Below are 15,535 nucleotides of genomic sequence, written 5' to 3'. Positions count from 1 at the left end.
TTATGCAGTGTCTTTTAGCAAAGTTCTAATAAACTACCAATTTTTCTTGGATTTTGATGATGAGAGAATTATTTTTTGAAATACAGTAGGGAACCGATTATCCGGAACGATCGGGACCATATCGATTCCGGATAACTGATTTTTCCGGTTTTCTGAATCTCTACAAAAAGCCGTTTTTTTTATTGTTAAACCCAACTAAAAGAAATTTTTCTTGGAAATAATCTTAAGAAGAAGAAAAAACGATGGAGTAATACACAGGGTTCATACTCTTTCTAAGAAAGTCAATTTCAGGAGTTTCTAAGGAGTTTTTCAGGAGTACAATATAATAAATTCAGGAGGTGCGAGAAAAAATTATATACTTAGTATAATTTTAATATAGCTATTTATAAAATTAAATTTACAATAATAAAAAAAAAAGCATAAAATAGTAAATTAATAAAAAAAGCATCTTAAAATATTATTTATTTTAAACACTTTTTAAAGACATATATGTCTTATTTAGTTCTTCTTCACATATTTTTAGCTCAGACATTTTTTCTTTAGCATGACGCCTTAAGGCGTTTGCTTTTGAAATTAATGAGAGATCACATTTTTTTTCTGCCTGATCAGAATAATCATCAGAAGTTTTATTAAGTTCTTGAATATCATCCTCCAAATGCTTCTTTTTCTTCTTTAAATTATCAACATTTTCTGCTAAGAGCTTTCTTTTTTCACCCTTAACTTTATTAGTTGTAATTGCTTTCTCTTCTTCCAAATGTGCAAGATATCTTTGACGTGCACCTGTAGCTGAAACAATGAGTTCTTTTGAAATAATGACTTTTTCAAGACCACCAACAAATCGTAGATGGTCATCAATTATTCTTTTAGCCACAATTGTTTGGTTTGCCATATTTTCAACCAATAGGTTTTTGTTAACCGAAAACCCTCTCTCAACAGTTGCCTGGCCATGAGAAAGCAGAAGTAGAGGTTTAATTACGTTCCACAAATTGGGATATTTTGAATTTGACAAAAACTCATAATAAAACACATCTAGTCGATCTACGCTAGGATCAAAATTATCGCCAATGCAGTGCCTAAATTTTGTCTTAGTATCCATGTTGTTAAAATCTTCAACAAATTTAACATATTCCTTCAGAATGCTATCACAATCTTCTTCTTTTACTCTACCTGCATTGGTCAAATGAAATAATATTTTTCGAAGCTTGTTTAAGTTTGCCTCTTTATTAACAAGCATTGTACGAGGATCAAGGCACGATACATTTCGCACTAAAGAAAAATTCAGTGGGCACTTTTCAATTAGCTTTTTTGACAACTTCAATAAAAATTGCCTGCAACTCAAATAAAATTCCATTATTTTCTTTTCATTCTTCAAAATTTTCTTCTTTATCAGCTCTTTTCTGGCAACAAAGCCAACATCAATTTTGGTTGCCTCTTTATAAATTTCTTTATCTTCGAGATTTATATTTAACACATTGTATGAAGAAGCTGGAAGATTTTCTTCTTTTATAAATCTCTTCAGCACATCTTTTAATAGCAAGTAGAGATCCCCATTTAAAAATGGTAACATGGGTTTATCAGTTTGATACAATTTTAAGAAAGGTTCAACATCTTTCACAACAGATAAAATGAAATTACATTTGGCAATAAACAGTTCATCCTTAACCACGTCCTGTAAGATTGTATAAGATTTATTGTTTGGCCGAGAAAACTTTTTGTTTTCTATCTCCGTCAAATAAGTTTTAACGTCAGGCAAAATTTCTAAAAGTCGAACTAAAACTTTTTCATTCTCCACCCATCTGTGTTTGCAAAATTTTAAAGGGAATTTCACAAATTCAGGATTTACAGACGCAAAATCTTCTCTTCGAGCAGGAGAGTCTTTAAAAAACCAGTAAACAGATGATGCAGCATGCTCTACTTCCGGAAAAGCAGTAGAGCAACCACCTCTAAAGGCATTATGCACTATATGCAGTCCACATGAGCCTACATTCAAGAGACTCACATTGTGTTCATTCTTCATTTTTTCCATCATTAATTCTAGCACTTTTAGGTTGACATTCGGGCCATCCATTGATAATTGTAGTAAACTATTAGTATTTATGCACAAGCATTTCTCATTTATTTTTGCAAATAAAAGTTCAGATGTGGCATGGCCTAGAAAGTCTGAAGAATAGTAGCGTGTATTTATTTGGTTACCATCCCAAAATCTTACATGACAATCTAGTTGTTTGAATTGATTAACATCATTTAGACTTTCATCAAAAAGCAGTACATAATTGGTTTCCTCTTTCACCCTTGACTTAAGTAGAGACGAAAAATATGGCGCTATGCCAAAAACTGAGAGGTACGCAGTTTTTTTTTCACCACAACTGAAATTGCTTGCTATCTCGCTATCAGAAAACATAGCTTTAAAAAGAAAATTTGCATTTTCACAAGATTTGTAGGAATAATGTGAGCTTAAAACCTTTAAAGTCCATAAAATTTCAGCTTTTGCAGTGAGGCTATTCAAATTAATTGCTCGATTCAAATTATAAACCGGCACAGGAGCATCACTTTGAACTAAATATGAAGTACTTGGTTGGGAAGGAGATCCAACACTACGATCTTGAGGTGAGCAAAAAGTTCTTAAATCTACAACTTTTTCTTTATTTTTTGCCAACTTGTTATGATTTTGCCCTTTCATGTGGTACTTTAAGGCTGTTTCACCCATATTTGAAACATCTATAGCTTTATTGCACAGAGAGCAACGTGCTTTATGCCGAGATTCAGGAACACTTAGCAGCCAATTTTTATAAAGTTCATTCGCTAGCCAGTCGCTTTTAAAAATACACTTTCCGCCAGGCATACTTGAAGTTGTAAATACAATGGAGATGCTGTTCAACACTTAATCGCAATTGGTTTTGATGCATGTGAACAGATTGTTTACATTAATTGTAATTGGCGATCGAAATGGGCTGCAGGTGGCGTAGAGCAGAACTCTCTTCCTATGGCAACACTTCACATGCTTTCCCCATTAGCGTGTGGAAAGTCATAGAGGAAGGAAGTACGTTAGTTTCTCTCTCGATTTTCATATAGATTAAAATCTTTTAATTTGGAAAACTATATGGAACTGAAAACTACATTAAACATAGTTCTAAGGAAATGTATCACGGAAATTTTAAAAAATATTTTTATTAAATAAAAAGGAAAAATATTAAGAAAAGGGAAAATAGCGTAGTACATTCCTATACAACTGAAAAGAGGAGGAGAGAGAAGGGCTGAAAGCATGAAACCGGTCTCTCCCCAGATGGCGTATTCGAGTGTTGCGATCGCCAATAGTAACTTCACTTCACTTCAAATGATGTTAACACTGGCACTCCTGAATGATCATTCCGCTTAGGGACCATTCACACTGTACTGAGTCAATAACGCTTGTGCGTTATTAACTCAGGGAGTGTTCTCACCGAGTTTTTCAGGAGAAAAAACTTAATTTTCAGGAGTTAAAACGCCAATTTCAGGAGTTGTAGTCCCGCAGTGGACTGATCGATAAGACACGGTTCCCAGTAGATCACCGAAGTCAAGCATCACTGGCTGCGGTCAGTGTGCGGGTGGGTGACCACTTGGATCAGTCTGCGTAGGGACCGAGGGTGTGCGGTATTGGTCCTCGTTAAACTGTGCTACCGTAAAGTGCTCGACTTCGCGCGCAGGTCGTCGGGCTACCGAAGCGGGGGTGCCATCCCCTCCGCAGAGGATCAAAATTGTGGTGGCATGTCTTCGGATCATCCTCCGGGATGTTTCCCAGACCGTCGCCAATAGCCCATTGTGCAGCTCTAGTGCGACGTAAATTAACAACAACAACAACAGGAGTTGTAAGGGCCCTTAGAAAAAAAATGCTAATTTCAGGAGTTTTTCAGGAATTTCAGGAGGCGTACGAACCCTGAATACACTAATGATTATTTCCAAAATGATGGTAAGGTAAACATCTTTCAAAAAAGAAAGAAAAATCCTAAAATCTTATGAGGAAAAAAAAATTTTTTTTTTTAAATGGCGGGAAAATTTATCGAATTTCATTCCGGTTTTTTGGTTTTCTGATTTCCGGATAACGGGTTCTATACTGTATTAACATAAAATAGCATAAGAGGGTTATTTAAAAATTGTTGAGGATAAAATTCAGTTAGTACATAATATTACACATTTCGATAAATTTCTACTAAGTGCCCTTTCAAAATAGTTATATGTCAGTACAGGTAATTTTTGAGTAGAGGATATTAAGGTCATACATACCGAGATAGCCTTAAAAATAAAAGAGAGCAGGCTGCTTTTTTAAAAACAAAGGCTGAAACAGTTTTGAAGGGCACTCATCTTAAATATATTAATATAGATCTTAATATTTATTAGATATTAATTATATCTAGCTAGATTAGAGCCTTTCAAAACAGAATTGAATACGAGAAATAATATATAAGATTAATGTAGCCTAAATATAATTTGCTTCGGGTATGGTAATCTAAAATTCCCAGTTCCTGCTAATACAATCCCTTCTCTTAAAAATATAAAAAAAGGCTTTTTCTGATGAAAAAAAAAGGAGAGCAACATTTTTACAATAAGAACAAAGAGGGTGTATCACCCCTGTAAAAGGGCAGGCAAGAATAGCCACCCTTCTTCTTAGAAGGGTAGCTAACCGTTAGGGAAAAAAACTGACGCATATTTGCATGAATATTAAGGTTACAGCAAAATTTTAAGTGGCGGATAAATGAAAATATACAAATATATCAACCGGAAATAAATGCCTACTACTAATTTTTCTCATATTATATAATTTTTTTGTTCAAAGGTAACACTGTGTAATAAAGAAATATTACGACATGCCATAAATCTAACTTGTGATCAGGAGTTGAATTTTGAAGGAAAAAGTAAATAAAGGTGAATAGTATTGTTAAAATAGAAATTTGGATAAGCCAAGAAACCATTTGAGGCAAGAAATAGACAAAAAAATTATGGAATCATTAAAATGTTACAATACAAATAATCCTTTATTTATATATAAAAAAAATTTACAATTAATGTAAAGGTAATATCCATCAAATTTTGTTTAAAAAATGCACTTTTGGAAAAAAAAGGCAGTCTTTTAAAATGAAAATATTTTTACATGCATGAATTGAGAAAATCTTTAACAACCATTTTCATTTATAATAGTACAAAGAATCTTAAAAAGGCAGTCTTTGGATAATAGTCAGATTTAATTAGCTTATTCTGAAATACTTATTTATCCGAGATCAGAATGAAATGAAGTCATGTTTAATAATAATTAAAAACAAGAAGAAATGCATTTTGAAACTGATGAAGAAATAGCACTAATTTGGAATGCTTTAGGATTAAATTTAAGAGAAATGACTAATCCACTCTAAATAAATAATAATAAAAAAAAATTGCACAAATGCAGAGAGTTTAGCATCGAAACATTCTAATAATGTACATACAGTCTTCAAATGTAATATGCACCCATTTATATTATTAACAATATTGATTTAATTTCTGAATGAAGAAATGAATGAATAACTATTTTCATAAGACATGATGGAACTTACATGTAACAAAATATGCAACAAATATATACACACAAATATTTTTACTGCAAGCTCTCTTTTGTTTTATTCCATAGTTTCGGATTTAATATCTTTGGGTGCTGATTCAACTTTTACTGATGTATCAGGCTTGTCTTCTTCCGTTTTTATCTTTTTACTGGGTGGTTCATCCTCATTTTCAGCACCTGCATTGTCTAAAATTAATGTAGTGTTATTAGATAAGTGATTGAAAGAATTAAAATGTTAAAATGCTTAAATTTGCAATATATAATATCTATCATTCCAGCATCTGAAAACAGAACATTAGTTGGCATTAAATACCTAATTCTTTTTTAAAGTGCTTAATTGCAGCTTGTGCAGAAAATTCTCAAAGCTTATATTTCCCCACCCAGAGCATTGTTTCTTTAGGTTTAAAATTTTCAAATATTTTTAGAAAGTAAAATTATCTATTGTGTTAATAGAAAATAACAAATTAAAATATAATAGAATAGTAATAATTTAAAAAGTAAATTTACAGTCCCACTCACACACTCAAGGAATTTAAATTATTATACAAATTTGAGATTAAATTATTTATGTTATTCTGTAGATAAGAGATCAACTGATTTAACATAACAGACAATAATTTCTTTCAAGCCTTTAGAAGATAAATGTTTCCAGGAAATTGAAATGTTCCTGGTGTGTCGAGGAGGAGCAAAATATTTTTGTTCATCATGGCAGTCCTCTTTTTTCTTGTTTATAAGATTTTATCTGCATGGATAACTCGCCCCCCCCCAAAAAAAAACTCTTTTAGTTATTATTGTACAGGGTGGCCACTCAAATCAGGTTTCAAATTTTCCTGATTTTTCAAGGCAAAAAATTACAATTTATAAGTTTTGTTTGTGAACGTGTTTTTTCCTTCTTCTCATAAAGTATAGGATGGATACAACAAAAAAACTAATAGTGCAAAGTATTTTATTTAAAATTAAATATTTTTTTAATATATCATATTGAAAAAATTATTTTTTAAACGCAAGATTTACTTAGCAAGATTTTGTTATTTATTTTTTTTTGTTGAATTTTGAATGTTTTGCCACAACATTAAATTAAAAAAAAAAAAATTAAGATGGATGTGGAGAAAATATGTTTAACATGTAAAATACATTCTTTTCATTGAATAAAGAAAGTTTAATGTGTTCAGTAATTTTTGCACAAAGTGCACCAAATGGCAAATACAAAGAGAGAGAAAAAAAACTTGACAAGTATTTTTAATATATTTTCATTAGGGATGTAATGAATAGTGATTTGGCAGAATTGTTGAATGCCGAACAGTCGGCCAAACAAATCGTCTGAATACCAAATAATTGGTGGCCGAATAATAGCATTTTTCTTTTAAAAAAATACAAAATCATTAATTTATATTACTTTTTTTTATATAAATAAGTTTAGTCATTTTTGAATAGTAATCAAAACTTAGCTATATTATTGGTGTGGGGTTAACAGAAAAAATTATAAAAGTTATCTATCAGAAATATTTAAGATAAATAAAAACTAATAGCTACAACAATATATATATAAAAAAAAAAAAAACTGAAGTTGTAAATTTGAATAAGAAAGAAACAGAGAAATAGCAAAAAATATTCTCTTAATTTTTAAGACAAAACTTCAATGCTGAAAATTGTATCTTCCGGAGAGAAAAAAAATAAAAGTAAAGAGATAAAAGTAAACATAAAACTTTAAAAGAAAAAAAAGTCTACCAAAAAAGCTTTTAAAAATGCCCACAAAAAACTATACACAAAAGCAAAACATAAAAAATAAAAATCTATCATAATTAAGCTGAACTGATGGACTATAATATTTACAGGGATGAGAGTAGTCAGAAAGTAAAAAAGAGGAAATCCAAGAATATATATATATATATATATATATATATATATATATATATATATATATATATATATATATAAATCACACTTTTTTGACAAATTTTTGCTTAAACTTGTAATCCATGTGATTATAAATCCCGATATGAGGCTTTTAAATCACGTGAATGTGAAACTCTACATCGAATTTAAAAAATGCGAAAATACAAATTATGATGAGTAATTTTTAGATCAAGATGCATAATTTTAAAATCGCGCGATATTACAACCGCAAAAACGAATCACGACATTGGATTTTAAGCTCGCGTAGCTACATAGGGTTTTAAAAGCTCGTAAATACATATCGCGATATTGGTTTTTTAAATCTCGTAAATAAGAATCGCAATGTACAATATTTAAATGGCCTGAATAAGAATCGCAACGTTCAACTTTTAAATCAGGTAAATACGAAAATCGATGTTTGATAATAAAATCGCGATTTTAAAAATGCAAAAATTCGAAACACGATATTTGATTTTTAAATCACGTAAATACGAGTCATAATGTACGATATTTAAAAAGCGTAAATAAGAATAGCAATGCGCAACTTTTAAATCAGGTAAATACGAAAATCGATGATTGATATTAAAATCGCGTGAATAAAAATCGAGATATTTGCAGAGTCTGGACTTGGGATTTCTAAAAGGCTTGTTTGAATTGTTTTTTGTTTACACTATAAATAAAAATTTACAAGATGAATTGAATGAGCAAATAAATATTTTCACCACAAATCTACCTCTATTTTTTTCCGCTTTTTTTGTTTGCTTTCTCTCCAGAATACAAGAAGCAGCGACGTCTAAATTACGAAAATACGAGCTATCGCGCCGGCGGATAAAAAATACGAAAAATCTTATTTTCTGTGCGTGAAATCGGAGAAAATAGCTAATATAAGTAAGCATGCGGAAGGATTAGCAGCTAGGACGTAGTTTGAATTTTATGTTTTTCTTTGAAAATCGTAAATAAATATAATAATTTGACTTCAACGACTGAATTTTTTAAAAAAAAAAACGGGATATTTATAAATAAACTTTAAAAAAAAAACGAAACTTTTAGAGAATCTGAGTTTTTGATAAAAAGGCTGAAATTCGAGAGACAAAAGCGAAAAAAATCTCATCCACGTATAAAGGTCAACCAGTTTTATCCCAAGGAAATGATTTTTAGAGAAACTTCAGAGGGAGGAATGAGGACTTCAATAATTTCGCTCCCCGGAAAATTAAATTCCTCATAAAATATTTTAACTTGTGCAAAAAAAAATTTCAGCGAAAATTAGCGGGAAAAATGGAAAAATCTGAGAAAAAGCGGAAATCCGCGAATCCGCGGAAGAATCTCATCCCTGTATTTAAAACTTAACATCTGTTTTCCAATTATACTGCATTTTTTTTTTTAAAGGTAGAAAAAAGAAATAAGTTTAATAGAAACTCCCTTAATTGCTTCGCCATAATAAAACTCTTAATAAAAAATCATAATAATATCATAATTTTATAAAAAAAGGCAAAAAAGAGAGAAAAAAAAACATTCTCATTTCTTAAAATATAACTTTAAGGTTGAAAATCACATAATTTTTTGTTACCAGCTATATCTGTCTTACCATACTAGAAAAAAGTAAAAATAAAAGAATAAAATCTATCATAAAATGCTCAGTTAAAATGCTGTACTATGATCAAAACAGAAAAACAAAAAAGTAAACAATCTAGATTCTTAAAACAGAAATTTTGCTTTTCAATTTATCTTCCATAACATAATATTGCAAGCACATCAATATAAAAACTTAACAAAGATGTGTAAAGACTATATCTGATAATGCATAGTAAAAATACTATTTTAGATAACTCTATTTAATCTATTAAAACTTTCAAAAAATACTTGGCCGAATATTCGGCAAGCAGACCTAATGCCGAATAGTAATCGAATATTTGTTGCACCCCTAATTTTCATTAAACAAAATATTAATTAATAAAAATCAATAATTTCAGGCGATTATGTATCAATAACTTTTTATATTTATTTACATTTTATACTGTATTTAATCCAAACAGTGCTCTATGTAAAATTCATTGATCACATTTTCTTTAAACCAATATCTATAGTTAAATGTTTAAATAATATTGTTTTCAAGCAGCATTATTACTTTAAGCGATATGCAGTATTAAAAAATTAATGTTACAAAGGCGAAATTGTCAAATTTCTAATCGCATTTCCTACAGAAAAAAACTAGATAAATTCTTTATATTTTATTCTTTACCAATTTGAAATTAAAATATTTAAAGAATTCCTATCGAACTAAATGATTTTTTTAGTTTAGATTAGCTTTTTGTTTTTACAATTAGAAACCTGCACAGTGCAGAACAAAAAAAGTTTCATTCTTCCTAATAAACACATGAATCAAAAATTTTATATCCTATGTTTATACAACATTTAACGTGTTTCCCATACATTCTCTAATTTTTACCAGCTTCTTAAGGTAAAAAGAGAAATAGTTTCGGAAATATCATCTCTGGATTACTACACAATGTCAATTTTTAAATTGGAAATTGTGAATAAAATTTTAAATCAAAAGTCTTCATTTTGAATCAAAAATCAAATATTTACCAACAAAATGTTAACATATGGTTGGTCCTTAAAAGAACCTTTTTTTAAATTAAAATAGGCCATAAAAGGTTAAAATGAAATCGAGAAAATTAGCAAAATGCGATACAAATTAGCGAATGCAAAAATTTTAACGATTTGTTGACAAACATTACCGATAGTGATCGCAACAAAAATATGTGATTGATTGGCTTTGCAGAGAAAAAAATTTCATCGATTTGGACGGGAGTACAAAAGTTTAGAAAAAGAGTGTAACATAAAATCTATGTAATTATGATCAACTAATTTGTGGTGAATCTTATAAAATTAAAAATACTAAAACATTTTTAATGATCTAGTCCGAAGAAAGAAAAAAATCTTAAAGCATCGGAACAAACGATAAATGGATTCAACCACCGGTTTAGAAGTGAAACAAATGCTACTTTTATAATCAGAAGCAAATAACTTAACTCCTTCTTCAACCTCCACCACAATCTCTACCTTCCCTAAACTGTTTCCAAAAAAGTTTCTCCATTCATTTAGCAATCATGGGTTTTATGTGGCATTCTAGTTTAACAGGGATTAATTGAGTAAATTTTGATGCATGCAAAATATTGCTAAGTTGATATTTTAACAGTCTGACAATAAATTTACGTCGAAAAAAAGTGGGTATAACGATCATAAAATAATTTAAAATAGGAAAATCTATAAAAAAAATCCAGCTTTTCTTAAAAATTCCCTGACTTTTCCAGTATAAAAAAATTCCTTGATAATTCCAGGTGGGTGGCTACCCTGTTATATTAGATTGAAAATTTTCCCAGGCCTAAATTTCCTAGAACTTCTTACATACAATTGGATATATTATGGACCCCACCCTTACTTAATTGTTTTTCTTTCCTCTTTAATAAATGGGAAAGCTAACACAGCCAAATTTATCTAAGTACTTTAAAGTAATGCATTTCTGTAACACACTGTTGTGGGCCTATAGGCTTAGGCTTCGTAATTCCATGACCAATGGCAAGGCAATAAAATGTGACCATTACTAGGCGTCATTATATGTATAGATGCATATACATACATATCTACATATGGAATTATTACGTGGCAGATAAGATGGTAACAATAATATTCAATTGGAATAAAACAAATATGCACTACCACTTTTCGCAAATATGCATTTCCCAGATAGACCATTTTTTATGGCTAAACATCAATGGTTTAAATACTTTAAAACAGAAACACTATTGAAAGAAAATATACCATTTCTTTTCGTTCCTCTTTGGTTTCTGTTTCGATTTTTCTTACCAAATCTTCCCTTGTTGAAATTCTTTTGGTCTAGAAAACAAGAAAAAAAAAAACATTAATATCAATATTGATTAAAACGTGTGTATCACACATATCAACATAATAAATATCAACATAATCAAATAAACTCAAAATTTTACTTCTTCCATTCATCAGCAATGCATTATTTCAAATAAGATGATCTAATAAAAATTTAAAATTCACACTTTAAATTTTTAAACAGTAATTTCCCAATGTGTGTCCACGTTAGAACAGACCATTAATGCAGTAACAAACTTTCATTGGAGTTTTCTCCTCCAGTGGAAATATATTAATTACTGAAGTTCCAAAAAACTAACAGTAAGTTAGAAATAAAAAATTTTAGCACTGACATAACACAATAGCCGTTGCAAAGAGAAAAAAAAATTCCATCAAAGCTATCCCGGCTAGCTAATTCAAACAAAAAAATAATACAATTGTAATAATAACACTTTGCACCATAATAATAAATGAACCTCAAAACTGTTAATAACAGGATACAGCTTCTATCGAACCAATTTCCAATTTTTATTACAACATATTGAATGCAACATTTTATTTCCGAAATAAAGCTTCATTGGGTGACAATTCCGACTGTCTGGAAAAGTATATTTGTAGGAAGTCCACAAAATCTTTTTCATTGGTTGGTAAATCCTTTATTTGCATCCCTATTGTCATGCCTCCATGTTGTGAGGGCGCTGTCATCAAGGTAGATGCTGTAAAAAGACAGAGGAGGGAACGCTCTGATGGAGAGCGGAAGCAAATTGTTTAGATGTCTTGGTCATATTAATTTTCTAATTTTTTATCGTTATTAATAAATGTTTCTTTTGTGTTGTTAATTGGTTACCATTTATTTGGCCAATTGTGATTTTGGGAAGTATCTGAATGAAGAAGGGAAAAGGAGGAAAAATTATATGTTATATCACACCTATACTTGCATATCGCATCAAGCATTTATAACTAACACATAAGGCGGAAAGTGTTCAGAAAGAAGCTAATGGTCAGTACTTTGGCACCTTTTGGGATACTAGTTTATTGCATTATCTACAAAATTGGCATGGTTGTGATGGTAGGTAATCATCAAAAATTTAAATACTCACTCCCTTTTTGTTTTGAAAACGACTTTATTTTTTCCCAATATTTTGTTTCTTCTTCTCCTGTAAAAAAAATTATTTGATTTAAATAGAAATTTAAGAAAAATCAGAAACATATCAACTAAAGTGTCAGACCAGTTATATATGAAAGTTATTTGACAAATTATCATGGGAACAAAAATATTACTTGTATATTAGGACAGTAAATTACAGCAAAACAATTTTGTCGCAAAATTTATTCATTACATCCGAATGTTTTTGATTTTCTGTTTTATTGAACTATTAATAAGACAGAAAATTTTTGAAGCTATGAAAAAAATAAAGGTTTCGACCCAGGGCCAAAACAGAAAAATCATAATGGGAATTTAAGCTGAGACATACAGTAACAAAGGTTCTTCCCGGATACCTCTTTAACAGAACAGGGGTGATTGTGAGGCCAAGTCAAAATTCCGGAAAATTTCTTGAGTTAAAAAAAAAAAGACAGTTTAAATTGAAAAAAAATTTAACCAGGTTTTTTTCTCCTTTTTCTCAATATCTCTTAGTTTACTTAAAATATTTTTAAAATTTTACACATACCTATGATGATCTGGAGAAGTAATTAAAATGCACAGATATGTCTTTCTTTCTTGAGTTTATGATTATTAACTATTTACTGATAAAAAATGAATATTAATCACGAATATAAGCTTATAAAGTATCTGGCTCTCCCTTACAAACAAATAAAATAACCTGTGTTTTTAAGCTCCACCTTTAAAAATTTGATTTCCGGAAACTTTTGTGATCAACGATTTTTTTAAACGTCTGGACCTTCGATCTCCGGAAAATTCCGGATCACTGTTAGCGAAAAATCCCGAATTCCGGAGCACAATCAGTCCTGACAGAAGCACCTAGAACATTTATTCTGTCCTATTAAGAATACTTACAGAATTTTTTGAAAAGACCAGAAGTTTAACTTTGGGGAGAATAATAAACTACGAATATTAATGAAGTTGAATGTTAAGAGATTTTGAAAAGAGCATCAGTAAAGAGATAATTCACTTTAAATTACAGATATCTTCATGAAAATGACTCAATAATGTTTCGTGTTTGAGATTTTTTTAATATTAAATCAGACAAATTTACTTTTAGAACATTTGAATGACTTCTTTTGATCTGATTATCTGCACTGCTAATTCTTCAAATCATAAAGAAAAAGAGAAAAAAAATATTGAAATAAAGAAGTCTGTCCTTAGCAAAGATCAAAAAGTGAGAAGCCTAATTTCTCAACAAAAAAATAAGCACAGTTAAAGTACTCAAAAATATTTTTACTCGAATTAGGTGGGAAAAAAATATGGATCAACCTTAATAACTTTTGAACTAATGATCAAACAGGGCATGATCTAGGACACAATCTTAATGAACAATGGTTCAATGGGGTGGCCTCAAACAGGCTAATTGCTTAGAGCAGACAATATGTTAATGCATAATGCCCAACTTGTCGCACTTTTGTCTCCAGACATCTTTTTAAAAACAAAAGACTTCTACCTATTTGTAAAGTTAATTTTAAGAGGAAAGTAAAAATAAAATTTTAGTTAGAAATTAAGAATCAGCAAGTTATACAAACCATCAATCAGAGAAAGAGTTGCTTTTACAGATCCTATTTGTAGCTTTTTTACACCATCTTCTTCTTCTAGTTTAGATAAAAGTTCAGATACTATTCCTTCCTTGAATCTTATAACAGCCTAAGAAAAAAATTTCTGAATAAAACATGGGTAAAAGAAGCTACAAAAATTAATCCACGTAAGCATGTTAATATGAAAGCAATAACAAAATTTTGAATTGAAAATATTTGGGGTAAAATGAGATTTTTATTTTACTATATATGAGTACACATTTAATTTTTCCATTTCATTCAACTTTGAACAATATCAATTGGGATTGCTTCAATGTCATTGTTGTTGCTGGTGGCCCGTGCAAACCAATTTATATTGCAGTTAAAAGAGGCTCCAATGCCACACAAATATCTGTAAGTGATTATTCAGACAGTTAAATCATTTGCCTAGTGATAGCCTGCAGATTACAGTAAACCAGGTAAAATTACCACAAATAATTTTCGTTCTAACAATCAGATGTTTAAAAACTGTTCAATAGGTTATGAAGTCAAACTTAAAAAGACACTTTTTCCGTACAAATAAAAGATTTTATGAACAGGTTTTGATTCTTGATAATCAAAATATGTGGGACAGCTGCAATCTGGAAAATATTAGGGATTAATATAAAGCAACCCGATTTAAAACGGCATTTGCCAGCAGTCTCTATGTGGTTCCCCATAGATACCGCCTCACTGGATAATTAAATGGCAGGCAAACATCATGATGGAAGTTATTAATTTTGTCCTTATTATTATCATAAACTTTGGGTATATACCCCACTCCTAGAGGAATAACAGGGTAATTTTCATCCCAAAACCAGGAAAGAAAAATTCAGGGTTTCTGCTGCATTTTAGATTTTCAAATTCATGACTAATTCTAAGACAGGGTTCCTACACTATTTTGAGAAAACAATTTTCTGACTTTTGCAGGTTTTTCCTGACCTTTTACAGTAAAATTCCTGACTCGCCGTTTCCCACTCCAACAAAATTTTTAACATTGCAGTTTCAATTAGTAATAATATGCTACTTAGTCATAAGTATTATAGATTGAATAAGATAAACACTTATATATTAAAGTAAAACATATTTTTAATTATCATGATTAGATTAAACTTTTAGTGTGTTTTTGTAGTTAGATACGAAAACTATTTAAATAAAAAGATCAAGAAATTCTGTTGGATTATGGAAATATTATTTTATTTAATGTTAAGAAGAACCAAATGCATGAGTGTCGTCAGGATATAAAGGGTTAATCAAATCTGCGAGATATGTATCAGTATCCTTAGATAATAGTTACTCTTAAAATAAACTAGAACATTTGTTACATTAAAGTAAACTCTCGATTATCCGTGCGCGGATTATCTGTGGTCATTCCGGAGTCGCGCGAAAAATATAAAGAGAAACATTTTAAAGATTAAAAAAAATTTTATTCATGAAGTCACAACACTACCAAATTTTTGG

General features: G+C 30.0%; 1 protein-coding gene across 1 annotated transcript in view; it reads right to left on the bottom strand.

Moving 5' to 3' along the window:
- Positions 1-4,990: 4,990 nt before the first annotated feature.
- La (La autoantigen-like) overlaps positions 4,991-15,535 on the bottom strand; it is a 36,278-nt gene continuing 25,733 nt past the window's right edge. The window contains exons 12-15 of the mRNA XM_016068650.4: positions 14,048-14,165; positions 12,451-12,507; positions 11,288-11,362; positions 4,991-5,755 (exon numbers count right to left, since the gene is read on the bottom strand). Coding sequence (XP_015924136.1) covers positions 5,628-5,755; positions 11,288-11,362; positions 12,451-12,507; positions 14,048-14,165 — 378 coding nt within the window. The 3' untranslated portion in view covers positions 4,991-5,627. The remainder of the gene's footprint in view (positions 5,756-11,287; positions 11,363-12,450; positions 12,508-14,047; positions 14,166-15,535) is intronic.

The sequence above is a fragment of the Parasteatoda tepidariorum genome, chromosome 7, assembly GCF_982258835.1.
Source record: "Parasteatoda tepidariorum strain Cologne lab strain chromosome 7, Ptep-v5.0, whole genome shotgun sequence".
Lineage (NCBI taxonomy): Eukaryota > Metazoa > Arthropoda > Arachnida > Araneae > Theridiidae > Parasteatoda > Parasteatoda tepidariorum.
Note: the sequence above shows the minus strand (reverse complement) of the source record. Positions and strands in the feature narration are given on the sequence as shown.